The sequence below is a fragment of the Aspergillus steynii genome (genome assembly GCF_002849105.1).
Source record: "Aspergillus steynii IBT 23096 chromosome Unknown P170scaffold_2, whole genome shotgun sequence".
NCBI lineage: Eukaryota > Fungi > Ascomycota > Eurotiomycetes > Eurotiales > Aspergillaceae > Aspergillus > Aspergillus steynii.
In genome coordinates, this window is record NW_020194399.1 from 6103632 (window position 1) to 6131439 (window position 27808).

At 52.8% G+C, this 27808-nt stretch overlaps 15 protein-coding genes across 15 annotated transcripts; 8 read left to right on the forward strand and 7 right to left on the reverse strand.

Annotated features, from left to right (window-relative positions):
- Positions 1 to 263: 263 nt before the first annotated feature.
- Positions 264 to 704, reverse strand: P170DRAFT_473369 (uncharacterized protein; the record flags this gene model as incomplete). The annotated part of the gene is made up of 1 exon (XM_024853032.1): positions 264 to 704. The coding sequence occupies one exon, from the start codon at positions 702 to 704 to the stop codon at positions 264 to 266; it is 441 nt and encodes a 146-aa protein (XP_024708810.1).
- A 307-nt stretch (positions 705 to 1011) lies between these two features.
- P170DRAFT_454533 (TPT-domain-containing protein) lies at positions 1012 to 2975 on the reverse strand. Its single transcript, XM_024851445.1, has 8 exons — positions 2666 to 2975; positions 2547 to 2614; positions 2474 to 2479; positions 2300 to 2417; positions 2147 to 2246; positions 1948 to 2098; positions 1641 to 1897; positions 1012 to 1583 (listed from the first exon to the last, which is right to left on the reverse strand). The coding sequence occupies exons 1-8, from the start codon at positions 2755 to 2757 to the stop codon at positions 1239 to 1241; spliced, it is 1137 nt and encodes a 378-aa protein (XP_024708811.1). The 5' UTR covers positions 2758 to 2975; the 3' UTR covers positions 1012 to 1238.
- A 453-nt stretch (positions 2976 to 3428) lies between these two features.
- P170DRAFT_400794 (MFS general substrate transporter) lies at positions 3429 to 4980 on the reverse strand (the record flags this gene model as incomplete). Its single annotated transcript, XM_024846346.1, has 2 exons — positions 3429 to 4675; positions 4731 to 4980. The coding sequence occupies 2 exons, from the start codon at positions 4978 to 4980 to the stop codon at positions 3447 to 3449; spliced, it is 1479 nt and encodes a 492-aa protein (XP_024708812.1). The 3' UTR covers positions 3429 to 3446.
- A 779-nt stretch (positions 4981 to 5759) lies between these two features.
- On the reverse strand, positions 5760 to 7234 carry P170DRAFT_351408 (uncharacterized protein; the record flags this gene model as incomplete). The annotated part of the gene is made up of 2 exons (XM_024843867.1): positions 5760 to 6119; positions 6179 to 7234. 2 exons carry the CDS (start codon positions 7232 to 7234, stop codon positions 5760 to 5762), a joined length of 1416 nt encoding a protein of 471 aa, XP_024708813.1.
- An 830-nt stretch (positions 7235 to 8064) lies between these two features.
- P170DRAFT_131368 (uncharacterized protein) lies at positions 8065 to 8977 on the forward strand. The gene is made up of 2 exons (XM_024842414.1): positions 8065 to 8839; positions 8913 to 8977. Exon 1 carries the CDS (start codon positions 8187 to 8189, stop codon positions 8607 to 8609), a length of 423 nt encoding a protein of 140 aa, XP_024708814.1. The 5' UTR covers positions 8065 to 8186; the 3' UTR covers positions 8610 to 8839; positions 8913 to 8977.
- A 25-nt stretch (positions 8978 to 9002) lies between these two features.
- Positions 9003 to 10094, reverse strand: P170DRAFT_463176 (flavin reductase family protein). Its single transcript, XM_024852148.1, has 2 exons — positions 10040 to 10094; positions 9003 to 9990 (listed from the first exon to the last, which is right to left on the reverse strand). Exons 1-2 carry the CDS (start codon positions 10087 to 10089, stop codon positions 9036 to 9038), a joined length of 1005 nt encoding a protein of 334 aa, XP_024708815.1. The 5' UTR covers positions 10090 to 10094; the 3' UTR covers positions 9003 to 9035.
- Positions 10095 to 10559: 465 nt separating this feature from the next.
- P170DRAFT_400801 (RidA family protein) lies at positions 10560 to 10971 on the forward strand (the record flags this gene model as incomplete). The annotated part of the gene is made up of 2 exons (XM_024846347.1): positions 10560 to 10754; positions 10810 to 10971. 2 exons carry the CDS (start codon positions 10560 to 10562, stop codon positions 10969 to 10971), a joined length of 357 nt encoding a protein of 118 aa, XP_024708816.1.
- A 208-nt stretch (positions 10972 to 11179) lies between these two features.
- Positions 11180 to 12007, reverse strand: P170DRAFT_435127 (YciI family protein). Its single transcript, XM_024848863.1, has 4 exons — positions 11696 to 12007; positions 11591 to 11646; positions 11371 to 11534; positions 11180 to 11307 (listed from the first exon to the last, which is right to left on the reverse strand). The coding sequence occupies exons 1-4, from the start codon at positions 11875 to 11877 to the stop codon at positions 11275 to 11277; spliced, it is 435 nt and encodes a 144-aa protein (XP_024708817.1). The 5' UTR covers positions 11878 to 12007; the 3' UTR covers positions 11180 to 11274.
- A 596-nt stretch (positions 12008 to 12603) lies between these two features.
- On the forward strand, positions 12604 to 14430 carry P170DRAFT_352605 (uncharacterized protein; the record flags this gene model as incomplete). The annotated part of the gene is made up of 1 exon (XM_024843928.1): positions 12604 to 14430. One exon carries the CDS (start codon positions 12604 to 12606, stop codon positions 14428 to 14430), a length of 1827 nt encoding a protein of 608 aa, XP_024708818.1.
- A 127-nt stretch (positions 14431 to 14557) lies between these two features.
- On the forward strand, positions 14558 to 16369 carry P170DRAFT_131411 (histidine acid phosphatase). Its single transcript, XM_024842415.1, has 3 exons — positions 14558 to 15041; positions 15094 to 16001; positions 16058 to 16369. Exons 1-3 carry the CDS (start codon positions 14685 to 14687, stop codon positions 16212 to 16214), a joined length of 1422 nt encoding a protein of 473 aa, XP_024708819.1. The 5' UTR covers positions 14558 to 14684; the 3' UTR covers positions 16215 to 16369.
- An 880-nt stretch (positions 16370 to 17249) lies between these two features.
- P170DRAFT_435128 (cytochrome P450) lies at positions 17250 to 19179 on the forward strand. Its single transcript, XM_024848864.1, has 6 exons — positions 17250 to 17576; positions 17625 to 17741; positions 17792 to 17894; positions 17941 to 18003; positions 18051 to 18650; positions 18698 to 19179. The coding sequence occupies exons 1-6, from the start codon at positions 17394 to 17396 to the stop codon at positions 19099 to 19101; spliced, it is 1470 nt and encodes a 489-aa protein (XP_024708820.1). The 5' UTR covers positions 17250 to 17393; the 3' UTR covers positions 19102 to 19179.
- A 231-nt stretch (positions 19180 to 19410) lies between these two features.
- Positions 19411 to 20552, forward strand: P170DRAFT_435129 (putative calcineurin-like phosphoesterase). Its single transcript, XM_024848865.1, has one exon. It carries the CDS (start codon positions 19664 to 19666, stop codon positions 20477 to 20479), a length of 816 nt encoding a protein of 271 aa, XP_024708821.1. The 5' UTR covers positions 19411 to 19663; the 3' UTR covers positions 20480 to 20552.
- Positions 20553 to 20769: 217 nt separating this feature from the next.
- Positions 20770 to 22931, forward strand: P170DRAFT_473379 (putative copper amine oxidase; the record flags this gene model as incomplete). Its single annotated transcript, XM_024853033.1, has 4 exons — positions 20770 to 21101; positions 21152 to 21728; positions 21777 to 22747; positions 22796 to 22931. 4 exons carry the CDS (start codon positions 20770 to 20772, stop codon positions 22929 to 22931), a joined length of 2016 nt encoding a protein of 671 aa, XP_024708822.1.
- Positions 22932 to 23230: 299 nt separating this feature from the next.
- Positions 23231 to 25614, forward strand: P170DRAFT_351324 (transcription factor domain-containing protein; the record flags this gene model as incomplete). The annotated part of the gene is made up of 4 exons (XM_024843855.1): positions 23231 to 23316; positions 23370 to 23516; positions 23578 to 24280; positions 24334 to 25614. The coding sequence occupies 4 exons, from the start codon at positions 23231 to 23233 to the stop codon at positions 25612 to 25614; spliced, it is 2217 nt and encodes a 738-aa protein (XP_024708823.1).
- A 67-nt stretch (positions 25615 to 25681) lies between these two features.
- Positions 25682 to 26923, reverse strand: P170DRAFT_490714 (arabinan endo-1,5-alpha-L-arabinosidase; the record flags this gene model as incomplete). Its single annotated transcript, XM_024854005.1, has 4 exons — positions 25682 to 25885; positions 25944 to 26029; positions 26101 to 26577; positions 26663 to 26923. 4 exons carry the CDS (start codon positions 26921 to 26923, stop codon positions 25750 to 25752), a joined length of 960 nt encoding a protein of 319 aa, XP_024708824.1. The 3' UTR covers positions 25682 to 25749.
- Positions 26924 to 27808: the final 885 nt, after the last annotated feature.

Sequence of the window (27808 nt, forward strand, 5' to 3'; positions counted from 1 at the left end):
CATTATGAAACATGGGTCTAGGGTATCTTGTGCCTGTCGAGAAGCCATAGCCCATGAACCTACATGTTAAATTGCTTACTGGTATCCTACGATTCGTCTCCAACCACATGGGGTAGAACAGACCATATAGGGCTTCCAAATTTATTAGATGCTGTTTATTGATAGAACTAAATATGTCCGATGAATCAAATACTTTATTTCGGTTGTCAAGAGTATCAAGTTCAATTAAGCTATCATGGACCTACATCAACTCTAGCCATAAGTCATACTGATTGAACTAGATGAACAGTCACAGCCTGGAGCGCCACAGGCTCCAAACATCTATGAGCACCAGCCACCCAGATCCTTTCAGAGAACTCTCTCACCGTGAGAATACGTATGATTCTCTGGAAGACCATATCAGCTGTGTGTTCGTCCTTGCCGATCAACGAATCAAGGTCCCACAGATGATACAGCAGGACTACACGCACCGTTCGATCATCCGGCGCCGTTGACGGATTCAATATGCGGCCACGGCGATGAGCGCGGGTGATTCTGCTAAGCATCAACATGCAAGTCTCGCTGAAGCCGGTGTGGGCGATTCGGGTGGGAATGTCGAACATGAACTTGATTTCATACGGCTCGCCGCGGTCTCGAAACTCTAGGCCTTTGGCCTCGAGGCGATCCCGGCGGGCTTTATCTTCGGTGGGAATTGGGTTGCCCATGCTGGGTTTTTGGTGCGGTGCTGATGGGGTTAGAATGTAAAAAGCGTTTGATTGTGCGGAATACTCCGGAGTAGGTCTTGCGGGTTCAAGTTGCTTGGGGCTAGCTGGGCGTCTATTAACTTTATATACCGCAGGGATTGACATTGAATGGATGGTACCGGTATAGCGGAATACGCTAGAGAAAGTTCCTTTGACGATGAACCGGCGAGGGAGACCATAGACTTCCATTCTTTGTCAGTAGAAGACCTTTTGCGCCTACCCGTGCAACCTTATTGAAAACCCCGACGAAAGAAGTACCCTGCACAATGAACATCAAACAAATTTTTGATCTATAAGCAAACCTGCCCAAACTCCACCTGCCCTAACTGACACATCCAGATATATGATACATCGACGCGACATATACACGAAAGCGTGAAATACACATCCACCATCCATTCATACCATCTAGCCCATCAAACCCTCTATATTCAGAGACCATCATACCCATCATACAGCATTCAAATTGAATCCCCAATCTCAATTGAGAAAAACTTACGTCGAGGCCACCCCAGACGCAACAACCGCCGTAGCCGTCTGCAGCTTACTCGCATACAGCACGAACAAGACCACAGCCACCACGCCGCCCAGAACAATGCCCTTGACGCGGGCGGGGTGGTCGCGGCGGTATTCGCCCACCTGCAGCCGCACATCCGTGGTCAGGGTGCGCATCTTGTCGGCGCCCAGCTTGTAGTAAACCAGGCCACCGAGGGCAATCGAGTAGCCGAAGAACTGCTGCAGGGTGACGGGGTCCAGGAAGATGACCATGGAGGCGACGACGAGGAGGATGTCCTTGAGGATACCGGCCATGGTGAGGACGACGGCGGAGGTTTTGCCGATCTAGAGGGGTTAGTTATGTTTGGTGGAGGGTAGGAGATGGAGTTGAGTAGGGTTTACCAGAAGAACAACAGAGACGTTCAGCAGGAACGCGACCAGGGCATTAGCGACGAGGGTCGAGATTCCGAGGTTGTTGATATCGCCCATCGTGAGACGAGGCAGCTCATAGAAGAAGGTGACGACGCCGTTGGTGACGGCGCAGGCGGGCGCAAAGTAGTACAGCGACACCAGAGGGTCCATTTTGAATTCAGACGAGCTGAGAAGACGCTGCACCATGACCAGACGCAGGGCCTCGAAGATGATACCGCCGATTTGGACTACTCGCGTTAGTCGCATTCAATGTAATACTGTTCAATGGGTGACGTACTCAGGAAGCCGACCATGTCGAACTTGATCTCGCCGAAAGACGCGATGACCACACCCACGACGATCAGCATGACGTTGCCGAGAGTGCGCATGTTGGCCGGGGCAATGCCGAACGCCCAGGTCGCAAGGAGAGTAGCAACGGCATTGGTGGCCTGGCAGAGTTAGAGAGGCCTTTCCTGTTGAGATGGGAGACAACTCACCTTGAGCATCTGGATGAAAGACACACTCAGGTAGAGATACGCCAGGTTACCGCAGATCAGACTCAAACTGAACATGATTCCAATGGGCACGATCGCCTTGCTGTTTTCCACAGTCAGCCTCCGATGCGATTCCATTCAATTGTCCCAACTCACGTATAAGTCCCCGGGGTCATGGGGACCTTGTGTCGCGAATCCAGCTTGTCGGTGAAATGGGCCAGGATCTGGGTCATGGCGGTCGCAAACGTCATGTGCCATGATGTAAGGAACAGCGCTGGAGGGTATTAATTATCGATCGCGAGAGAATAGATGATATCGAGGAAAACTCACGGAAATCTGCAGAGAAAGCGACCAGGTTAGCGACCGGAGTCCAAACAAACGCGATCGATCAATTGAAACTCACCGAATTTGGCGGACGCCAGAACCCACTTGTTGAAGAGAATGACACTCGAACTCAACCCGATCCACAGCCTGGATTCCCGATCAGCATACCAACTCCTGCAATGGATTCAATGTACGCACACAATGTAGAACGCGGGGTGCAGGCCGGTGCCAGCGGGCGGAGCAGCAGCCGTTCCGCTCTCGAGTTTGCGGTCATCCTTGGACGAGCTCATGTTGGCGCGACTTGGGGGCTGCAAAGGCGGGGATGGAGGCGATTGAGGGTGGAAGAAAACAAGAAATCGAATCGAGATAAGACGCGCGGGCGTTTTCAATTTTATAACAGAGCCAAAAGAATAGCCACGGGCAACGGATCGGCAACACGACACGTCAACCCGAGATGAATGGTTGATTGGAGGCTTGTTTCATCGGAACTGCGCGCCATTCGAGTACGTCACCGCCTCCCCTATTCTTCTCCGGGTTTAGTCGCTGGTCCCTGGCGGTGGGTCGCTTGCCCCTTTTTTTTCTTTTGTCCTTTCGTCACGTCGTCGTGGGATCCGATTTAAAATTTAGAGTTAAGCTGCGTCCACGAGAGGCGCTGGTTGGTTGAGGTCCGCGGTTTCAGGCTTGTTGTCGGCCTTTTTCGGATTCCGCGGATCGGGTGGAGTGTCTCACTGGATCTCTGGAGAAGGGTTCTTCACGATCAAGGGTTGAATTGAACTGTTGGCTGTGCTTGAGGATTCGAAAAGCTCGTTCTGATGTCCGGAAGTAGGGTTCTCCTGGTCAGCTGCCTCGATGGGTGCCTTTTTGCCTTATCCCGGACTGACGGACACATCAGATCGAGGAATCGAATTACTCTCTAGCTGCTCGAAATAGATCCAGTAAGTGCCTTCGAAAACGCCCTCCAAGGCATGCCACCCCACATTCAAGCCTTTACCTCTTCATCATCCCCTACCCTCCACAAAAACCCATACACATAAACCACCCACAGAAGAAAACTACACACCAACCATATCGCCGCTACCAAAGTCCCCGTCCAGCCCAGCCCGATCCTCTCAATCAGCGGCACGACAGCCGCAATGGCACCCGCACTGAACGTGGACCGAAAGACATTGATCGCCGCCATGGTCGACGCCGCCCTGTCGGCATGACAGTCGACATTCAACGCGTTCAGCGTCGTGATCGCCCCTGACACCGACAGCGCGATGAAGAATAACATGACTAGTGGCCCGGCAACGTGAACATTGTAATTCATCACCCAGCTGTAGATGACGATCATCGCGCAGCTGGCATACACTAGTGGCAGCGCAATCTGTAACCGCGCCTTCTCGACCGGGATCTCCTGCAGCCGGGGCTGGATGTTCCCTGCGATTTGTTGACCTGCGAGGCGCCCGTGGCCTCGAAAGTTCCAGTCGGCTAGTTTGCCTACGGTCCAGCGGCAGGAGAGCGCGCCGAGGCCGTAGGGGAAGTAGCAGAGGCCGATTTGGAGCGAGTTGTATCCGTATCGGGTCTCGAGTAGGGATGGTAGACTGCTTAGGATGGCGGAGTATCCGCAGTCGAGGACTGCGGTGAAGAGAATCAAGCTGCCGGCTTCTTTTTCTAGTGCGAGCTTGAGCGTGCTTAATGGGCCTGGGCGCGATTTCAAACCGACTACGGTGTCGGTGTCTGGCAAGGGCTGGGAATCCCGGTTGGCGATCTGTAGTAGGGATCTGTTCCATGGCTGCGCGGGCACGCTGCCGTTACCTACTAGACAGCGACATGTCTCTGGGAGGAAACCGACGAGTAGAGCGATGGTCAGACTGGCGAATATGGCCAGAAACCAGAAGATACTGCGCCATCCGAGGAACTGAGTGAAGAGACCCCCCAGGAGAGGTCCCAGAGCCGGGCCTAAGGTAAATCCCATGCTGGAATAAACCAGGTATTTCCCTCGCTCTGCTCTGGTAACGACATCGGTGGTCAGCCCCATGGCGACGATGGAAACTCCACTGCCGCCGAAGCTCTGGAAGCATCGGAGGACGAGTAGGGCTGGAAAGCTCTTTTGTAGGGCTAGGCCGATGTTAATGCCGACGTAGATTATCAGACCCGCTAGGGCAATTGGTCGACGACCATATTGATCGGAAAAGGTGGCAGTGAAGAGCGGGATGATGCCTTGGACTAGCTAACCGACAGGCTTAGTGTCGTCTTTGCCGAGGACCGTGGTGATGCTTACTCGATAAGAGGTGAATGGTGAAATTGATCGTGCTTGTCGAAACATGGAGATCATGCGACAACTGGCCAAGAGCAGGATAGTAAATATCAGCCGACACAGGCGCTAAAAAGGCCATCGTAGCCCCAACTAGTATCGTGCATATTTTCGCCCTTTCAGACAAAATCGTATGCGGTTTGGGGGTTTCGGGATTTAGTTCGCTTGCTGTTACGACAGTGTCTTTGGCAAGGTCTTCTCCGCTGCTTGTCTTCATGGTTCGAGAATGCAGTGGGGGAAATTGAAGTACGGATGCTCATCTAGAAGCAGTGGTTATTTCCTATCCATATTTGTATTACCGTCGCCTTGGTGTGGCACTGAATCCATTGCGCACATCCTTTAATATCCAATTTCCCATTCTGCATACTATGCAAGGGATGTATAAGGTTCCGGTTCCGAGGACTTAAAACCAGGAACCAAGCAAAAGGTTCTTACATCTCGAGCGGAAATAAAATAACGAGGTTGAGTCACTAAAGAAATTCGTCGTAAACATCTATAGGCAGAACTAACCAGTACGTAAACATCAATAGATCTCTGCAATTCAAGAGACCCACAATTTCAACCATTTGGAACATGCCCAATTTCAAACCGGGCTTCATTGAAAATAATACTAATAAAGACCGCCGCCCTGCGTGTGAAGTTCATGGAGATAGAGACCGTCCGGTATCACTATACTCCGGCAGACTGCCAGGTCAAGCTTTTGGCAGTCGATGTTTGAAGGCAGTCCAAAACTTGTGCTCCATGACTGTGCTAAAAGAAGCCGACACGAGTTCATAGTAGAATCGGACCGAGCTCTGACTGAACTTTACCCTCCTTTCTAGAACTTCACATGAGCCCCGCTAGATAAAAGCACATCGGTCTTATTATGTCTCTAGAAATCGCGATCTATCGTTGATATCATAGCATGTGTATGTACAGCAACCGTCATTAGTCCCGTATGAGTGATATCCAAATCCCAAACGCCCGCAAAACCAATTATAAGTCGCAGTAAACTATCTAGAAAATGCGCGTAATGCTCGGCTTCATCCACAGCGGTTTCTCGCACTGGTGGTTTGCCCGCCAGGTCTTGATTTTCTGCACGTCCCAGCCAGCCGATAGTTTGACCTCCGGCGTGTGAGGCTTTCTAGAGCCAAGGCGCATGGTTCGCACGAACACGCAGTGTCCTGCAAAGTCGTATGTGTAGGAGAGGCATTCGCCATGCTCGTGGCATGCCTCGCGACAGTCGTCAAATGATCTATGCGCGGGCGAGTCCGGAGGCTCCAAGAACCCGCCCCAGTCGCCGTTGTCCCACTCGGACTTTTGTGTAAGAACACCGAGTTTGAGGTATGAGAAGAGGTCGGAATAGAGGAGTGGTGTCTACATAAAATTAGCATCTCGGACAATACATAAGGTTCAAGAATGGAAGTCCGGCCTACCGATCGATCCCGTCTATTCTCCCATTTCACCAAGTCTTCCATGTCGTTCAGAAACGACTTGTGCATGCTGATGACGGGCTGACACCAGTATGCATTGTCGAACGGGATCCCATGCAGCGGATGCGGATTGAACATCGGCCACATCCCCGAGAGTTTCACACCGTGGTCATACAGCGCCCATCCGAGCACCGAATCCCCACAGCAATCGCCCTTGACGACATCCTCGTATCGTACGCTCAATGACGGCTCGATGTATTCTCCGTGAGAACCGGTCCCGCGCGCGACTAGTCGCTCCACCGCGCCTTTTGAAAGCACGAATCCTGCTCCTCCGTATGCGAAAAATGTCCTCTCCTCTCCGGCTCCTCGTCCTGGAGTTGGAGATCCGAAATACAACGGAACCGACGGGTTGAATTGATCCAAGAGACGGAACAGGTTGTCCCATACATAGTAGGTGTCGGATTCGAGGAAGACGAACCACTCGGCTGTCGGGTTTGTTTCGTACGCGGCCTCGACCATGGGCAGAAACTTGAATCGATCGAGTCGCCACCCTTGCGCGGGATCCACCGTCTTCCCTTGTTGAAGGGCATCGTATGCGTCGAAGTCTGGCGTGTTGTTGCGGAATGACGCCGGTAGGGACCCGAGAATGTCGTATACCTGGTGACCGTTCAGCTCGGACTCGCGGTCCGACACGATGAGGAGATTAGAGATGCACCGGGTGACGGTGGCCAGCTGCGCGTTGAGGCGGTCTTTGGCTTCGGAGGAGCCGATTTTCAAGACGACCTGGACGCGCGAGAGGAGGTGGGTGGGGAAGGAGTCGCAGATGGCGTCGTCGTCGATGGTAAATCTTGAGCGGGTATCAGGCTGTTTGAAGCGGGTGGTTGTCTCCCATGTCCAGTAGTCGGGTTCGTAGTCGTGCTTGTTGGGGCGCCGGTGATATAGTGAGGTCGAGTCGAGAGACTGAGTCCCTAGTTGGAGGTCTAGAACAGAGGCGGCAATAACAAGGAGCAGAACAACATATAGGACGTTTGTTGTCTTGTGCGACATTATGGCGCCCATTTTCGCAAAGATGTGAAGTTGTGATGGAACAATATTAAAAGTTATAAGCAAAAGAACGAGCCAGAAGTGGCTGTGGAGGCAATAGAATTCCTAGTCCTGGTGACGTTCACCACATCGCCACTTGCTATGCACTTTAATCCAGTGTATGTCAACAGAACAGATACCATGCCCTGACTAGGAGCAAAGAAGGTGTACTGGAAGCAGGAGAGGAAAGAAACAAGGATCGGGGGATAGAGATAACAACGATAAAAGTCTAAGTTGCGTGGGGATTGCAGAGGGGAAACTACCGCCAGGATGCTGCCATCCACGCCATCGACGGCTAAACAGGGCCATTAGCGCCTTGGTCTGGGTCCTGGGCCACATGAACCATGGCACCGTTCATGACTTGAAGATTCTGTGCCGTTCCTTTCGATCTTCTCCGGTTGGTCCACCCCGTTGAGGGGAAGGGTTCAGGGATAGACCTGACCTAGAAAGTATCTTGATTGCTCCAGTCCCGTTCTTCCTGGTTGCAACCAACAAGACTTTCATCCTTTCATCTGATGCAGCCAGAATGAAAACCTTCTTGTCTGGACAATAAATCCTCGTTAATCCCGGCCGCACGAAGGATCGCCATGCATGCTGCAGACACAATTGGCCATCATCGCCTGCTGTCCCACTCGGTCCACCTCCGCCGGCAGCCAATTGCCGTCGCTTCCTGAGGCATCCCATTGGCTCGTCCACGGCGCATTCGTCATTCCGGCGACAAACAGCCAACAAATGCGCTGCAGTCCGGCTGAGGGCAGATGGACTCGACCACAGTGTTTTTCAAGCTGCCTTCGAGGGCTCAGATCGCGGTTGTCATTGTTGCCGCCTGCCATGGCATGTCGTACAGGCGGCTGCCTGAGGCCACGGCGATGCTGATCCCAATTGAAATCGAAGGAAAATCCGCGGTTACGACGGCCGATTTCTCGGCATGACGTGGGTTCTGCCGGTCCAGACCTTTGCTGATTTTTTCTGGCCGGCGATCTTTCTTTTCGTTTCTTTTTACAGACATTTCTGGGTTTCGTCCGATAGAGAAAACTGCCCTTTTGGGATCATCCCTCTGCTGTCGCTATTTTATGTTAATTTATGCTCTGGTAAGAGAACCTATGACTGCATTCTAGTGAGGCATTTACAGACAAGCGGTCTGGGCCTCACCGATGGACGATCACACGCTCTCGTTCTGTCCGGGGTCATAGCATTGGGTGCCGAGGTGGAGTTGCCATGGCGTCATGGCTTGGGCATGGAACCGGTTTCCACGATTGTCCTCTACATCCATGAGCATATGATCTTCATTTTCGTGCAGTCTATTGATGGTTCAACACACCGCACTGTTTATATATCCAAAAAGCACTGAACGGCGCGGAGTGGACGGGATTGGAGACCAAGCTCCTAACGCTAAATGTCTAGTTTGGTTTCTCTTCTCTTCCTACGTCAGAAGTGTAGTTTCTCAGCAGTCAGTTTTGCTTATCTACAATTGTCGGAGCCAAATAGCTGTCTCAGATCGCATGCGGGGCATCAGATGCGGCCCTCCCGCCCCCACCTCCCAATCTGATAGAGTGCTTATTCTGTATAGAGTGGTACGGAGTATGTTCTAAATTCCTGGCCTAAGAACTCCTTTGGTAGTGGCTATGTTTAATTTTGCTATTTATTCCTGTAGATCATCTTCCTCTAACGAAAAACCCAAAAGATTCTAGCTAAAGAGACATCATAATCACAACGCTAACAACCAACGCCTATTCTCGCCCATCCGTGCATGCTCTAGGAAGTATCAGATATCGATCTACTCAGGCTTAGATGCCTCCAACCTCGTCAACAGCTCGCTATTCGGCTGATCATCCTGCCACCGCTTCCGCGGCAGCTCAAACGTCGATGAGACCCGGCCATACGACATCCCGCCCAACTGGCCCAGCGGACGCAGCTTCTCCAGATCAATATGACTGCCCTCCTCGTTGACCGCGTCTTCCTGCACCCAGAACCTCGTCGCCTTGATCAGCACCAACGAGGCAATGCTCATCCCGGGCTGCACGTGGTCTTCGAACTCCTTGATATCCACCACCTTGCCCTCGACTGAGAACACGGACTCCTGGACCCGCGACGCCTTGACGGTCGACGAGGGCGCTTCGTGAAGTCCCGACACGTCCCATTCCGACACCCCGTACGGCGCATCGATCGACGACGCGTTCACGGCCTCGATCATCTTCTCTGATACCGTGTTGATCACGCACTCGCCTGTCTCTTTCAGATTGCGGTACGTGTCCTTGACGCGGCCCGGGCGCGACGAGAACCCGACAATGAACATCGGCGGGTCGTGGTCTATTACTTGGAAGTAGCTGAAGGGGGAGAGGTTCTTGGTCTTGCCGTCGCCGGACACGGTGCTCAGGAACCCCACCGGGCGAGGTGCAACGCCTGAGATGAGCAGGCGGTAGTTATGCACCGTCGCGCGGTCTGGCGCGTAGGGATCGATCTGGCGATGGGTTTTGTTGAGACTTGCGTTCTGGTCGTTCACGCCGTCGCCATATTGCCACTTTGGATCGGGCGATTTGGTCACCTCGATGGGCGCCGAGTGGTTGAAGTCTGGCCGGCTGGCTTGCGTTTTTTCGAAGTTTTCCACCTTCTCGACAATCTTGTAGTTGGATTGTGCTTGGGGTGCTGCTGCTGTTGCTGCGGTGGAACTCATTCTTAGACTTGTTGGTGCCCTGCGCAGTGCAGCTAGGGATGATGGCGATGAGATTTGTCTGCGCATTCATGTTAGCAATGCTTCATGGAAGAGACCAGGGGACTTACTGCCGGGATAGGCTGGCTAATTTAAAGACGGGGCTGAGTGAGCGAGACATTGCAGGGAATTGATTTGTGGTATTCTGGACTTGTAGCTGGACATTGAGGCGTCTTTTATGTGAGAGGAAATTTCCGTGCCTTCGGGATCGCCACCCGAATCTCGGTCCCACAACCCGAGATGGAGATGCCGTTGGACTATAGATTGCGCTGGTCGCCGGTCGCATGTCAGCAATGCTGCAGTTTTCTTGATCAAAATGTTTCAACGTGGTGCTCGTGTCATTGCTGGTAGCCGGCTTCATCTTCAATCCTTTCGCCGGGGTGCATTTCCATCTCCAGTTCGCGTTATGTCTTCGCCACCTGCACGATCCAAGACGAGTGTGGCATCGGTGCACACAGATAAGGCTTACAAGCGTTCGTGGATTTCACTTTAGCCGTCAATGCTTTGGTTGATTTGGACTATGCTGACTGAACGGATTTCAAACAGCCTTTGCCCATTATGCAAGTCTCGTTGACCTATCTTCCTACGCTTATGTTGCTAAGATTTACCCAGTCTCAAGCCATCAAATCCCCCGGTCATGTCTGGCTCTCTGGTCAAATCCCAGCCGACGCTGAGGGAAACCTGATCAAGGGATCAATGACCGAGCAGGCTCAGGCAATTATCAAGAATACCGAAGCCATCTTGTTAGAAGCCGGGTCATCGCTCGAATACGTGGTCAAAGTCGTGGTAGGTGGACGGCGGCTCCCTTGATCTGAATCAGAGATATATTGATGCCTCGAAGGTATATGTCAAAGACGCGAAAGTCATGCCTGAGTTTGCGGCAGTCTACGACCCTGCATTTCCGCATAAGCCTGCGCGATCGATGGTGGAGGTGTCGAGTTTGCCGGCGGGGGTGGATATTCAGGTTGATTTCATTGCTGTGACCATGTCGCCTAATCTGTGATTGTGCTGGTTTATTATGGTGAAATTGGGTCGTTGGTAGTAGTCTCTTGATGATTATCCAAATCCACATTGTCACATAGGTTGATAAATATAGGAACAAGCCTCAGCAATATATATCTAAAATTCGCTCTTTTTAATTCCTTTGTCAACGGGAGCTCTGCAAGTAATATATGGACTGTTGTTACTCTATAATAATAAAATGGTATCCTGTGAATGGTTTGCTTGTTTGACTGGCTATAATATTTATAGTGAGGAAACCACTGAAAACAGGCACATCCCCCATCACAGTCTGCCATAAAAGACCTTAAGGCAGTGGCTCACGGACAGCCGAGACATACTGTTCTTGTGGTCAGTGTATCTGATAAAAGTTGAAACCAGGTACTGCAATCTGGTAGCATACCGGAATGATCTGTGCCTTTTCAACATCCCAGACCCCACTTCTGGCATAGATGTCACTCTTGATAAGCTCCTTCACTTCCTCGGCATTGGCGGCGGTGTACACAATCATGCTACCCTTGAATGCCGGCGTTTCACCCTCCCCGGCATGGGACTCAAGCATCGCTCCTAAATACAGTTAGATATACGTCGCCAAACCAAATGTGGTTGAAAAGAGAGCATACCACCAGCTACCAGTGCCCCCGATGAAACCAGCCCCTTGACATCCTCGTAATGTGTACTATGACGTGTTACAGAGTTCTGGATAGCATGGTGCCGTCAATACTCACGGTCGGACTTGCAATCGACGCTCCAAAGAGTTGGGCTTGTCGGGAAGAATGCAGAGAAACTCCTTCTTTGCTTTGGAGGCCATACTACGGCGACTGGTAACCAGGGTTAGGGATGGTGCCAGGGATTGAGACAAGGGCTTCTTGCAGAGGGGGATGGGACGGAGTAGAGAGCGAGAAAGCATTGTTGTAGACATCGTGAGAGGGAGAGAGTAAGGTAGTTGTTAGTCCAATATCATCGATTGTTAGTCTATGGAATGTTGTTTATAAAGAGTGGACGTTCGGGCGGGGAATCCGAGCAGCGGTGAGTCTCTGCCTCAGGCAGTATGATTAATAATGTGTCTTGGCATTTCGGATTCTGAAGCCGAATTTCTCGTCTTCATCTTCGTCTAATAATCCGGCTGATCAGCGGAGTGATGTTCTTTTCGCTCGACGTCATCCAGACAGTCCTTCTATATGAAACAAGATCGCGCGAGCGAAACACCAGTCGTTCGCTGAAACCCTCCTGTCAGAGATCATCGTCAAACTCGTGAATTCGCCCGACGGCTGACCCATCGATCCAGAAATAACTTGCCGATCATGCGATGGACCAACCGTAATTGGCCCTTGAAAGCTTCGTTCACATCAAGAGGCTCCAACATGTCACAGAATGGTTGCCTCGCCCGTGCCTTAAAGATCCTGGGACCAAGGGCTGACGAATCTGTCTGCGGTATGGCCTAGTTAGGTCCACCGCTTAATGAAGCCGCGAAGATCGAAGGGCCCCTATTTTCATAAAAGCAGTTCCTTGTCCGACCTGGGAAATTTTTTCAGACTTCGGCCTCTGGCTTCGCATGTGCGGCAAAACACGATGATAGCAAGATTATCAGCTTGAACCAAGCTCAATATCTTTGGAGGCTCTCCGGGCGCAAAACATGCCATATTCCGAAGCAGCTTCAAGCACACGATGGCACTCTTTCCTAATTACAGGATTGTCAATATTCATCTGTCTATCCATCTTCCGACTGATTACACCCGATACACTTAATGGACGTCCGTCGGGTCCTGAATATCTAGGACTCTCCGGGCAGCATTTTCACCCAATTGATCGACTGGTGTTCGCTGCCCAGAACCGACTCCATTACCTTCTTTCTCGGCAGAGTCACAATGTCACCAGTGCAGCCGACCGCTATCGCCTTCGTCGCGGCCGTCATCCTCCGCCTGGCTTTGACCAATGGTTTGAATTCGCACAGGCCCACAATGCTGTCGTTATAGAGGAATTTTTCGACCAGATCTATGGTGATCTGAGTCCATACTGGGGAGTCGAACCGGCCGACATGCGTCGTCAGGCGAGTGGCTTTGCTCCGCGTATCACTGTTCGGGACCATGTGTCCAGCACCACTGCAGATGTTGAAAACAGCGACCGACTATATTCATGGCACAGCCTGATCTCCACTCTCCAAGACTACCTGCCGGACATGGATATTCCAGTCAATACTATGGATGAGCCTCGGGTAATCATACCCTGGGAGACAAAGCCACGCTACGTGCTGAAGGATTACGAAAGTCAGCGAGTTTGGAGCACCGAGAATGTCATCTCGGAGTACATGCCACTGCCCAACCCAAGCATAATGCAGCCAAAACCGTATTATCCTCCAATCGTTGACATAACGCCTATCAGCTTCTGGGAGGTGGTGCGGCTTGGCTGCCCGTCCGATAGCCAGCCCCGGAGTGGTTCGCTTCCCCAGATTGACTTCTCCAACCCTCCCTCAGAGCTCAACAATTATCTTCAAATGCTACAAGACGGCTATGTCAGTAACTGGCCTCGGTCCAAAGACCCATGCGCCCGGCCTGAGCTACAGGTGCTGCATGGTACGTTTATTGAACCGAACGCCGCCTCGGTTACCCAGGAGCTCTTCCCTCTATTTGGTGGCTCAAAGCTGTCGGTCGGCAATGAGATCCTACTTCCCTCATCCAACGATTGGGCAAGTGAGGATGTCTTCCCCTCCAGACAAGGAAGCGAGCTGGACTGGAATCTGAAGAAGGGAACGGTCTTCTGGCGCGGACCAGCAACTGGTGGCCGCAATCGCGAGGAGAATTGGACGGGATTTCACCGACATCGCTTCGTTTCGATGATGAACGCATCAACGGTCGAGCAGGCAGATATGGGCAGATCCTACTTGAACTTCAGACTCCCAAGCTATCAGCATTACCGCCTCGCTGCTGGCATCGAAGGCGAGCTTCCCGAATACCTGGCCAACCACACCGATGTCGCGTTTACACATCTTGCTTGCGACGGCGTCGACATCTCAGACCCGCATTGTTCATACACGGATGACTATTTCTCACTAGCCGAAGACGTTCCGCTGGCCAAACAGTCCAACCACAAATTCCTAGCCGATCTCGATGGCGACTCCAGCAGTGACCGGCTTCGCCAACTCCTGCTCTCCACGTCCCTTCCCATTAAGTCGACGGTGTACAGTGAATGGCACGATTCGCGTCTGGTTCCCTGGGCGCATTTCATTCCCATGGATTCCACTTATATGGACGTTTACGGGATTATGGAGTACCTCCTTGGATATGGCGATGACGAGGGTCATGATTCGACAGCAGAGAGGATAGCACTGAACGGCAAACGCTGGGCCGAGAAAGTTCTTCGCAAAGAGGACATGCAGATCTACGTGTATCGACTTCTGCTGGAGTATGCGCGAGTCTGCGATGATCGGCGGGAGTTTCTCGGGTACGTGGCTGATCTCTGGTAGCTGTCAACAGTCAAATGCCCCGGTCGGAAATTACCAAAATCCAAATATCCATCTTAATATACTCCAAATTAATACAAGACAAGTGCTTCGCTTAACAGCCATGGCAGTTCGCATTCCAAATCACCGACTGGCTGCTCCCCACGTGGGCTGAGTTTCCCTATCGAGTGGCGGCGATCAATCGTTAGTCTCTTTGCTCGCGTCTTCCCCTGCATCATTCAGACTTCCATCCTCCCCATTTAAACTGCCAACCGGCCATGACCTCAATCTACGAAGGTCTAGTAGACATGTTTTCTCTCTTTCTCGCCTTGCTGTCCTCCGGGACGCCGTCGCTGGCTCGAGATTCCTTTTATCCGCCCCTGAACCACACGACGTACATCACCGACACCTCGCTAGGGCCGTACGGTGGCATCTACGCTGCGCCTGCCGATCAGACCAGCCCTCCTTCGAAAGACGATGTCTACAATTACTGCTCTATGCCTCATCCCCGCGCAGACACCTACGTGCTGCCTCCCCCGGTCGCAAACAACACCGTCTCGGCGCGCTTAGTCTACGTGGAGTACATGCAGCGCCATCAACGCCGCACGCCGTACAACATTCTTCCCGGCGGAGAAGTAAGTCTAGCTGAGCGCTGGTCGTATATTAAGCTCTCACTAACTGCTGCAGAACAAACCTTTCAGCTGCGACAACATCCATCCTCATCTCTACGCTGCCCCAGAGCAAGGGGCATCCCCTGCCTTGGTCTACGGCCAGGCCTACTCCGACCCGGCCAATCCCTTCCTGGCCTCGTATGTCAACGGATCATGCCAGTACCCCCAGCTAACCATCGGCGGTCTTCTCGACGGCTTCCAACACGGCCGTGACCTCCGCGCCGTCTACGGCGACAAGCTCGGCTTGCTGCCGTCCTCCCCGGACCAAGAAGCCGGCGACGCCAACGTCTGGCTGCGCTCGACTTCATCTACGCTCACGCAGAGCTCGGCCGGCGGTGTCCTGCACGGTCTCTGGCCAGACCACGATGGCCCCATCCCGCTGCACCAGCAGGCCTCGGGCATAGATACGCTCGATCGTGGCTTCCCCTGCTCGGCGCGCGACTCCCTCCTCTCGTCCATCCAGTCGACTTCGGTCTGGAACGAGCACCTAAGCGTGACTGCGTCCCTGCGCGACCGTCTTGCCGCGGCCTTCGACGCCAACGAGTCCAGCTGGATGTCGACGTTTGATCACTTCGCGGATAACTTCCAGGGTCGGCTATGTAATGGCTACGAGCTCCCGTGTAAGAAGGATGGATCGGAGTGCGTGACTATCGATGAAGCTAACACTGTCTTCCGGGCGGGCGACTGGGAGTGGAATTACTGGTGGCGGTACAACGACGACGCGACGCGGTACATCCAGCTCGTCGAGGGCCTGTTTATCGGCGAGATCGTGAAGAAACTCGAAGCTGTGCAGAAAGGCCAGTCGGAAATTGCCTACAGCCATACATTCCTTCATGATGGGGATATCGGTCCCGTGTTGGGTGCGTTGGGGATCAAGGCGCTCAGATGGCCTGGGATGGCGTCGAATGTGGCCATTGAGGTTTGGTATGTTCATATTATTCTTTCGGTTCGGGTTTAGGGAATGTACTAACAAATAATAGGGAAAAATCGACATCCGACCTCTACGTCCGAGTCCTGTACAGTGGACACGCCGTCAAAACCATTCACGGGACATTAGATTGGATTCCTCTTTCTAGGCTACTGGACATTCTGAGGCCGTTCATCCCGGAGGATATTATCTCCATGTGTAACTCTTAACAACCTGCACGTTCTATGTACTCTACCAAATCGAAATTCAATCCGCGCAGCAATAGCAATACCTCCCATCGGAACAACACTGCGGATAGTCCCCGTGGCAGCAGACGGCTCGCGAGCAGGGCGAAGAGCATGTATAGCATCCTGATGTCGCACTGTTAGGTTCTTTTCTGTTATGCGGTCGGAGCAACGGGACGTACGATTCTCATTAACCCCGAGAACACCCTGATCCATGCCGAGTACGGCGGGGTCCTGTTTAGGCGATGTCGCTCTCGCTGTATCATGGTTATTCATATATTCTTTCGTTTCTTTCTCAATTTCGGAGAGGGCCATACACGTAGTCCGACTGTAGTCTGGCATGAATCCCGATACCAAGGGCAAGGACAGGGCTATAAAGTAGACTGGTTTCATAGTGGGGGTGATATTCGGATGTTTCATGAATGTCTAACTGCGTTTGGATCTTTCTGGGAAAGGACTTGATATATGGTCTCGGATTCTGCACGGCTGCTTCCCTGTCATCTGCGGGCGTCATCCGCGTTGCGAGGTCAGATGGTGTGGCGGCGGCAGATGATCGCGATCGCCGTTTAGGTTGGCATTTGAGGGAAGATCCTGGTCGGTGATATTATTGCCATATTGAGTTCCCGATGGGGATGTATTTGTTATGCAGATGTCGAGCTTATCCATTAATTTTTCTCTCACTTTCGTCATTGGGAGACGGTAAGAGCTCCGGATTGGATGTACGGCGTCTATACATCAGAGTAATGGGCTCCGTTTTTCAAGGACTTATCTCGCCAACGTTGAAATGTAAGTACGTTCAACGATGCCTACAATAGAATTAAAATAATAATAGCCAATGATAATCCGTAAATGCATGCGGCATAAACCCTTATGCAGAAAGCGCTTTCCACGGGCACCCGATCGGGCTTAGCGGGTGGGATGTATCCCTTCAATAGTGTGTCATTATTTAACTCCATTTCGTTCGCGAGGGCAATAAACCGTCTTTTCTTCCCGGACGACGCTGGTCTTGTAGGAAATATAAGAACTGCTGTCCTCCCAGTCTAATCGTTAGTCTTGCCAGACATTCACAACCGTCCTACACTTGGACTCAGTGCGCAGGACACTATCAGAACCAGGTTATTGAAGCTCTTTAACCATCATTTCTTTGGCATCCTCTCCAGCGCCATGCCTGGCTATTTCGTCGTATCCACGGCGATTCTAGCGATCCTTCTGAATTTCTTATTCCGCTGGCTTAGGGAACCGAGTCTGCCCACAGTCAATGCCTACCCGGGAGATTTCACGAAGAAGAAAGCCCGCGAGGCATTCCTGTCAAACGCGCAGGCCTTGCTGGCCGAGGGAGCCCGAAAGGTACCGTTGATGCGATTCTTGTGGAATTGAAAGCTAATTCCGTCATAGTTCAATGGCCCGTTCCGCATTATCACCACGCCAGGGTCGCGTGTCATTCTGCCTGAGTCTTGGACCTCTTTTGTCAAAGGCTGCAAGGAGCTAGATCATCTGGCACTTGTTCGTGCGGTGAGTATCGACAATGGCAACTTGTCGGATTCTCGCTGATGCTGTGATAGGAGTATTTCGGGGATGTCGCGGGGCTAGAAGGGCTTACAGCCTTTCTCGATCCGAATCATATTTTGATCGATGTTATTAAAACAAAATTAAATCAGAGTACTCGTGAGTTCGACTTTTCCCTTCGAGGTGGCTCTGCTAAGCTCCCTAGAATGCCAGGTCATGCATGATCACAGCGCGGAGATTTTGGCGGAAACATGGACCAAGGAGACAGGTACATAACCCCCGATCAAAAGCTGGATCTCTACTAATACCATCCAGAATGGCACCTGGTGGACTTTGACCAGGACATCCTCACATTTATAGCCCGTGTGGCGTCATTCATCTTCGTCGGCCCTACGCTCGCCCGTAACCAGGAATGGCAGACCCTGATCACCACCTACACGTTGGTCTTCTTCAATAGCGTTCGCGCCCTACGCGATTGGCCGAAGGCTCTTCATCCACTCGTCCAGTGGATCCTACCGGACTGCCAAAAGGCACGCGACAAGGTTCGACTTGGTCGTCAGATCCTAACGCCAATTCTAGAAGAGCGAGCTGCCATGAAGAAGGCTGCAGAGGCCGAGGGACGGGTCTTGAAGTTCGATGATACAATCGAATGGGTGCATGAGGTTGCCAAAGGCCGTCCCTATGATCCGGTGGCTATTCAGCTTGGCCTGGCTATGGGTGCCTTCCACACTACAACGCAATTGGCAAGACAGGCTATCTTGGATCTTGCTGTGCATCAGGACCTGATCGAGCCTTTGAGGGAAGAAATAACGAATGCAGTTCAAGAGAACGGATGGACTGCTGCTGGACTGTTCAAGATGAAGTTGTTGGATAGCGTGATCAAAGAAACCCAGCGCCTCAAGCCGGGTCTGTTAGGTTCGTTTCTCAAGTCTCCATTTCGTCCCTATCGGCTAACCAACCAGCGAATCTCGAACGCATGACCACCGACGACGTCACCCTTCCCAACGGGGTCACTCTGCCCGCAGGAACCTGTGTCGGAGTCGAATGCAACATGTGGTCCGACGCCGAGACGTATCCATCTCCGGAGAAATTCGACGGATATCGATTCCTGCGAATGCGCGAGGCCGGGGACAACACGGCCGTTTTGTCGGCGACTAATCAGAAACATGTCGCGTTTGGTATTGGGCGGTCTCTTTGTCCGGGACGGTTCATGGCTGCCAGTGAGATCAAAATTCTGATCGCCAGATTGCTGCTGGATTATGATATTCGGTTGACAGACGGGTATGAGCCTCGCGTTTTACATCATGGGTTTGAGATGTTGAGCGATCCGATGGCGAAGGTGGAGGTTAGGAGGAGAGGTTTTTAGGGTTGTTTATGTATGATTTCTTTGTATTCTATACTGGACACTTTTGTTGCATAATCGATCAAGCAGACTGTTTCTCCCACCATAATACGCTCTGATCTAGTTCAGTCCCTTAAGTACTCTACCGAGTTTATTTCCCAGCATCATCTGGCATACCAGAATCTGGCGATTGAAAACAACAGGGTCTAACGTTGTCCAATTGCAGCGTTGCATTTTTTTTTTTTTTTCCTTTCTTCTATTGTTTCTTTCATTCACTATTTTCTTTTTCTCACTTTGAGTGTCGGGCGTTAGTACTGCGTGGGATTAACCTCTGCCCTACAGGATATATAATTCTAACCTAAATAACTCAGCTTTTAGACCCATCGTTATGCCCAAAAAGTATCTTATCAAATCAATCGAATCCCCAACTATTCAAACCGCAGTGTACAGTCGAATGTAAGTCGTAATGGCCAAAAGATGCAAACCGCATAAACAGGAACACGTGGGGTGTTTCTCCGACGCGTTTTGCCATCTTCAACTTTCTGTCGCATCAACACGACGCTTCGAAATCTACGACTGCTCCAACATGTCTACTGAATCGACCGGGTTTCAGATAATCTCCGATCTACATCTCGAGATCAACCAACAGTATTCCTCCTTCGAGATCCCTGCGTGCGCCAAATTCCTCATCCTCGCCGGTGACGTCGGACGCCTCGCAGACTACGACGCGTATCGCGACTTCATCCAGCAGCTGACCGCCCGATTTGAGTTGGTCTTCCTGGTTCTTGGAAACCATGAATTCTACAACGGAACCTTCGCAGAAGGGCTGAGAAAAGCCGAAGCCTTGGAACGCGACCCCTCCCTGAACGGACGGCTGGTGGTTCTTCACCGGAGGCAATTTGATATCCCGGGAACTCGAGTCTCGGTTCTAGGATGTACCCTGTGGTCCGACGTTCCAGACCAGTCGAAGGATATTGTCCGGGCGAAAGTCAAGGATTTTCAGAGAATTGAAGGTTGGACGGTCGATGATCATAATGCAAACCACAAATCTGATCATTCTTGGTTGGTGAAGGAGATAGAGTCAATCAAACGAGCCAATGAGGGGAGATCGCAGAATGAGACAAGATTTGTTCTTGTCGTCACTCACCATGCTCCCTTGACTCGTGGAACGTCGAAGCCTCAGTACGAAGGGAGTCCGTGGAGTTGTGCTTTTGGGACGGATGTTCTCCCGCATCTGTCCGCTGGGGTCGATACATGGATGTTTGGACACACGCATTATTCCACCGGATTCCAGGAAGAGGGGGTGAGAGTCGTTAGCAATCAGCGGGGATATGTGCTCCCTTGGCATAATTCCACGGATGCGAGCTCAGGATTCGACGTGAGGAGGGTTCTCCACATGTGAGGCCGCAATCAGCTGGAGCCATGCTTCTTGCGGAAGTTGTATACTTCACCCTGCACCTCTCTAGATATCTTGTAGGGTCTGGATCAGACGATGCGCTGCGGAGATAAACGCGATTCGCCAACGGAATGCATTCCGTGGCCGGATCTTTCCGACCTTCCGAGCGCTTCCCGTCGCTTGGACTCTCCGCATCGGGAAGGACTATCGCCAGCCTCGAGTACAAAAGGTCTCCGCGGAGGCACAATTCCTGATTCCTGGCGGATATTGTACCTTTCCACCATCTCACCTCTACCATGGCTCCTCACCCGCTTGCTATCCTCTCAGAGGAGGAGACCAACATCGCCCGCGATGTTGTGGTTGCCTCCCACCCTGACACGGTCATCGATTTCCGTGAGATCTACCTGTTAGAACCTCCCAAGGCTCAGCTGCGGGAGTTCCTCGCCTTGGAACATGCAGGACGGTTGAGTCCGACGACACCTCGTCCGCCTCGTATGGCCCTGTGTCAGTACGATGTGATTGGCACCGACCGGATTCCCTCGTACCAGGAGTCAACTGTGGACGTGGGGTCGCGCAAGCGTGTCAAACACCAGGTCATTGGAAAGCAGCACCATGCAGCTCTCACTGTGTATGTAAATTCGTTTCTGTCCTACAGGGCGACCTTGCTAATTTCCACAGGAACGAGTTCGATGTTCTTGTCGAACGCTGCTTCGCCTCTCCGCTGTTCAAGGATGCCCTCGCTGAATTCGACCTCCCCGAAGGCTTCGAGGTTGTGATCGAGCCTTGGCCATACGGTGGACTGGACCATACCGATGAGAACCGCCGATTCTTCCAGGGTCTTTGCTTTGCTCGCGACACAACCAAGAAGAATGCCGATGCCAATTTCTATTCATACCCCCTCCCTCTCATCCCCGTCATGGACGCGCACACCCAGGAAATCATCCGCGTTGATCGTCCGGCCACCGGAGGTAAAGGGGAAGGCCTGCGCGACCAAACATTCAAGAGAGACATTATCGGCCACTGCAAGAGCTCAGACTACGTACCGGAGCTGCTGCCCGAGGGTACTCGGAAGGATCTGAAGCCGTTGAATCTGGTGCAGCCGGAGGGGCCGTCCTTCCGAATTACCAACGAGTCCCTGGTGGAATGGCAGAAGTGGCGCTTCCGTGTCGCTTTTAACCCTCGCGAGGGAGCCACTATCCATGACGTGTGGTATGACGGACGTAGTGTTATGTATCGACTGGCGATTAGTGAGATGGTGAGTTTGTCTTGTCTGTGTCGTAGTGCTGCTTGCTGATCGTCCTAGACCGTTCCCTACGCCGACCCTCGGCCTCCATTCCACCGCAAACAAGCTTTCGATTTCGGTGACGGCGGCGGCGGAAACATGGCCAACAACCTGTCCATTGGCTGCGACTGCCTGGGTGTTATCAAGTACTTTGACGCGGTGCTCACCGAGCCGGATGGATCGGCTAAGAAGCTTCCCAATGCCATCTGTTTGCACGAACAAGATGGCGGTATTGGCTGGAAACACTCCAACTGGCGCACCGGACGAGCAGTGGTGACTCGCAACCGGGAGTTGGTTGTCCAGTTTATCATCACGCTCGCGAACTACGAGTACATTTTCGCCTACAAGTTTGACCAGGCGGGTGGCATTACGGTCGAGTCGCGCGCAACGGGCATCCTAAACGTCGTCAACATCGATGCCGGCAAGACCAGCGATTACGGCAACGTGGTCAGCGGAGGTGTCCTGGCCCAGAACCATCAGCATATCTTCTGCGTTCGAATGGACCCTGCCGTGGATGGCGCTGACAACTCGGTCGTCGTTGAAGAATCGCATCCGGTGCCCATGAATGAGGCTACCAACCCCAACGGTAACTTCTACCAAGTGACCAACGAGACGATCGAGCGGGCTGGCTGGCTAGACGCTGCCCCCGATCTGAACCGAACAGTCAAGATCGTCAATCCTCATCGCAAGAATGCGATCAGCGGCAAGCCAGTCGCGTACAAATTCATCCCCTTGGCCACGCAAAAGTTGCTGGCTGACCCCAACTCGATCCAGGCCAAGCGCGCTCAATTTGCCCAGCACCATGTCTGGGTGACCAAGTACCGTGACGGGGAACTTTACGCCGGCGGTCGGTATACCTTGCAGAGTCAGCAAGAAGTAGATGGCGTTGCTGACGCCGTTCGCCGGGGTGACTTGGTCGCTGACACTGACGTCGTGGTCTGGAGTTGCTTTGGCATTACGCACAACCCCCGAGTGGAGGACTGGCCCGTGATGTAAGTCTCTCAATGAACCTCATTCTCCACATACTAATACCTCCCCAGGCCCGTCGAGACCTTCCAGCTGATGATCCGACCGTCGGACTTCTTCACGGCCAACCCAGCGCTGGACGTGCCGTCGGATAAGAACGGATCCTCAGTCGTAGTGGGTGGCGACTGCTGCCGGAACGCCCATATCTAGATGACGATAGGGGCCTCGAAACATGAATTATGACCATATGTATGTACATTGATAAATTATCCGGCGTGATGTAGACAATCCACAATGATTTCCAGACAAGATTCAGATCGATTAGATAATGAAGCGATAAGCCACGGGGGAATTCCGCCATCCGTCCGTCTCGGATGCTCGGAACGCAGCTTCTGCTCTTCCACTTTCTCTCATTCCTCGTCCTGCCCAGCGAGCTCGGAACGCTCCCAGCGAGAACCTAATTCAATACTTGATCTCTCACATTCCGACGAACTTGCACCCTGTCCTGCATGGACCCTCTGTCCCCCAAACGCCCTGGCGATACCCCGGAACCGCCTCGGAGCAAGAAACGGGCTAAATACACCCAAGTAGCCTGGTGGGTTCCATCTTCCTCGGTCGCGTTGTAGGGCTGGCAGCTAATCCGACTAGTAATGAGTGCAAGCGTCGAAAGCTGAAGTGCAGCGGCGATTCGGTCTGCACGCGCTGCGCCCGCGATGAAGTCGAGTGTATTTATTCGGGGAATGCGCCCGCACTGAACCACGTCGGTTATGCGCCCGAAGAGACGAAAGACGATGGGTAAGTCTGCCAGTTCGATGTCGGACATTTCCGCCCGTGTAGGCTCTGATTGACGGCTCAGGTTATCGACTCGCTTCCGCTCCGTCGATTCTCAGATCCAATCCCTGCAGAGGGAAATGCGCGCCATGGCCGCGCGAATGCGCCAGATCGAGTCCTCCTCTGTCGCGGGGAGTGCGGCGCCCAGCGTCATCCCGACCTCCGGGTCGACTGTCTCCTCGGCGTCGAATACTGCCGGGTTGCAGCGCATTATGAACAGGCCGCAGAGTCCTTCGTTTGTGGGCCCGACGAGCGCGGAGTTCGGGCTCACGGGGCGCCAGAAGTCCACGGATGATAGCGATGGCGATGACCTTGCGTCTACGGCTGCGGCGAGCCCGGCCCCGGCGTCTGATACCGAAGCCATGTCGGCGGATCCGCTGGGGTGTTTGGGGCTTACGGAAGCGTTGCGGTTGGTTACTGTTTATGAGAATACGGTCGGCTTGATGTATCCGTGTGTGGATCTGGATAGTGTCCGGGCTTATGTGGCTGAGTATTATCGCACCGAGGGACGGCCGGGACCGAATTCTCCGGCGACGATGGATCAGGATTGGTTCTTTGCGCGCGATGTCGAGGTGCTGAAGGTCATTCTGGCGACTGCGCTGTTGGCGGAGTCGCATGGACGCAGCGAGAGGGCGGCGTTTCTGGCTGATAGTGTGGAGGATCGGTTTGCAGGACGGGTGAAGATCGCGGAGGTGGATATGAAGGAATTGCTGATTTTGACGCTACTGGTGAGTCGATTCTATCCTGCTGTGAGGAACGATAGTCGCTGACTGCTGATCAGTCCATCTTCCACTCCTACCGCGACGACGAGGTCATCTCCTGGCGTACCATCGGCATGGCTGTTCGAGGCTCCATGCAGCTCGGCCTCCATTGCCAGGAGACCTGGCAGCAAACGGGGGGCGTCTTCCCTGGTGAACTGCAATGGACCTGGGCCAGTCGGCTCTTCTGGTGTATTTATGTGCTGGATCGCAAATGGTCGTTTGGCACCGGCTTGCCCTTCGCCATTCAAGACTCCGACATGGATACCAACCTACCTGAACCGGGTACATCTACACCCTATCTCACCTGCATGATCAACTATGCGCGATTGAGCACGAAGATATGGGGCCTGGTCGTTGGCTGGCGCAGTCGTCCTCGCTCCGCCACGTCGGACTACTGCTCATATCTCGACTTCCAAGTCCAGCAATGGATTCAGTCTATTCCGCGCGAGTTGCGATTCGATCCGTCCCAGCGGAAGTCTGATACCGATCCGCAGGCGGATAATATGATGATGCTCCAGGTGTTACTGGCCCTGCAAGCCAACCAGTTGCGGATTCTAGTTTACCGACAGAATCTGCTCACGAACGAAAGCATCGAAACGAACGTCTCCGGCGCCACCACCGCCGTTGAGATAGCCAAAAGTACCGTCCACATGTTGGATTTCTTCTCCCGCGTGTCCGACATCTACTTCCAGCGCCCGGAGCCCTTCAACTATTTCCTTATATCGGCGCTGGCGGCCCTTTTCCTGGCTGTCTTGCATTCTCCGTCGAGATTCAGCCAGCTCTGTCGTCCGGAGTTCTACGCAGCCGTCGACATGGTGCGGAAATCGTCGACGAGGGCGCGTACCTCGCGACGTCTGCAGAAGATCATCCGCAGTTTGAAACTGATCCGATTGAATCTGCCCGGCCGGTCGGCGCGAGGGTCTCAGAATCCCACCAATCGACGAGGCTCTCATATCGGTCACAGAAATGTCGACTCTGCGCCTCCGACGATGGTCACCGCGTTTGACACGCCCTCTTCTCAGACGCATTACCGCCCTCCGCCAACGTCTGGGACATCTACTCCGCAGGTTCCCTCGTCCATGTGGTCTTTTTCGCCTCCGAGGACGGTCCCGGATACCTCGACGAGGCAGGATACTACCTGCGAGGACCTGACGAGCTTCTTTGAGATGGCAGGCGGGCTGTACTTTGATCCGCGGGTGGGAGAACACGAGGATTTAATCACCGATACAGTGGGTGAAGGATTCGACGCGTTTAATGCGGAGGACGAAGCGTTGACGAGAGTCATGGCTGGACTACTTTGAGCCCGTTCGCCATGAGTGGCCATGGCCATGGAAAATATTTACATGTCCATGATGAATAGAATTATCAGTGTGAATTCAAACTTAACTAACTATCCAAACCTATGTACTAGAACTAAAAAGGATAAAAGCAATCAATTACACAACCGGCCATCCACTGGAGAAGTCAATCTTGTTCCAGCCAAACAGCTTCTGGCCGTCGCCGTAGCCAATGGTGGTGTCCACGTAGTGGTAGTAGAGAACAGGACCGTTCTCGGAGTCGGTGAAGACGCCCCTGGATATAAATATTAGCGAAATTCTTAAAACAAATAGGATAGATGTGAAGAACATACTGTCCGCCGGGTCCGTACACGTTTCCATGGCTCTCCAGGACCACGGTTCCGCCGCCCTCTCGGCAGGAAACGCCGTTGGCATCGACCTGTTGTACCGTCAGTCAAAGCCCAAGTCCCGGCACGCCATAAATAATTAAACAAACAAAGGAAAACTCACAAAGTTGCCCGTGGCCGTACTCGACCGGCACACCTTAATCTTATACTCCTCGCCTGTCGCCGGCCGGTCGGTATCATAGCTGCAGCACTTTCCAGTCGAGAAGAACAAGTAGTAGTAATTCCCATTCTTGTACAGGTAGGCCGCCTCCACCGCATGATCGCCAGCCGGATCATACGCGATGTTGTACGACGACGAGGACACCTTCGTGGCGGCGGCGTTGAACGGCGCCTGGTACAGGTCTCCCCAGAATGAGCCGAAGTTCATGTAGTATGTGCCGCCGTCGTTGAAGAGGTTTGCGTCGATGGCGTTGTAGTTCTTGGACGAGTCGGAGCGCACGCCTGTGGCGCCGCGGTCTGTCCAGGAGTTTGCGTCCATGCTGGAGGAGGTGGCGAGACCGATGGCGGAGTTTTGAGACCCGAAGGTCGAGACGGAGTAGTAGAGGTGGTAGAGGTCGCCGACCTTTTGGATGTCGGGGGCCTATTCATGAAAGAGGAGAGATGTTAGGGCTTGGTGGCGTGAGGAGGATGGTATGGGATGAATGGCTCTAGCTACATGAACTTACCCAGAGGTCATCTTTTCCTTCCAGGTCGATGGACGAACCGCCAGGAAGGACAGATCCGATTGCCTCCCATGGACCCTCGATCGACGAGGCAGAGGCATACGAGATCTTGTTTCCAGTGGAGAAGCGGAAATATTTCCCGTCGGACGCTCGTTGGATCAGGCCCGGGTCATGGATGTTGCAAGCCCCAGAGCAGGCGCCAGGGTTGGCGTAGCCATGGGCCAGAGCATAGAGGAGAGGTAGCAGTGACAGGGAAGTGTACATGGTGAGAAAAAGATGAGACAGATCTGGTTTCGACAGGAGAGCCTTTTTCTTTCCTTCCTTCACCCGGACTTCTTATATGTCAGTGGTCACTGCCTCGGAGGGACGTGCTTCGGCCTTGAAAATGCCATTTGTGGAATAAGCTCCCCCTGTCCGGCAGTCGATGGTGGCTGGCGAAGGGAAATTTGGCATTCCTGGAATTTGGACCTGGCGTTTCCGGTGGAGATGTTTTCTCACGGAACCTGCATACGATTCATGCGAGGTTACATAGTCTGGATGGCTGGGCTGGCTATGGCTCGGCTGTTTGAATAGTGGAGGGGAATATAGTTTCCTCAGGATGGGACTACAGTGTGATGGGGCCAGGAGAGTAATCTTTTGACGGAGTGGAGAGCTATGGTGCAATTTAGAGCAGGTCTGAAGTGCTATCTAGTTGCATGGTGCCTGCTATCACATTTATCTACGGCGTACATTGCATGAAGGTGGGCTCCGTGACTGCGATGGGTCTTCTCGTTTCGCACGGTAGCAAGTAGCGTCTGTGACAGTTATTGTGGGTATATCCCTCTCCCTTAAGAGTGTCAGTGAGCTGCTTCTGTGACGGTTTATTGTGGGTATGTCTTTCCATCTCTTTGACAGGGGCTGCCGTCGTTTCATGTATTCCCCGTAGCCACATGCCATGACTCGATTTCCTCGATTCTGACACGAGAAAATGACTTCGATGAAGGCAAGCACAATGCGCACACTCTGCAAAGGTCATATGAGCCATCAATGCAGAAACGGAGCACCGTCCGAGCCCCGAAGATAACAAATGCAAGTGTTCTTCTGATCAACTCCATAATGCGGCCTAGTCGTCGGGTCTCCACTCGAGATCAGCAGTGATTCGCGAGAACA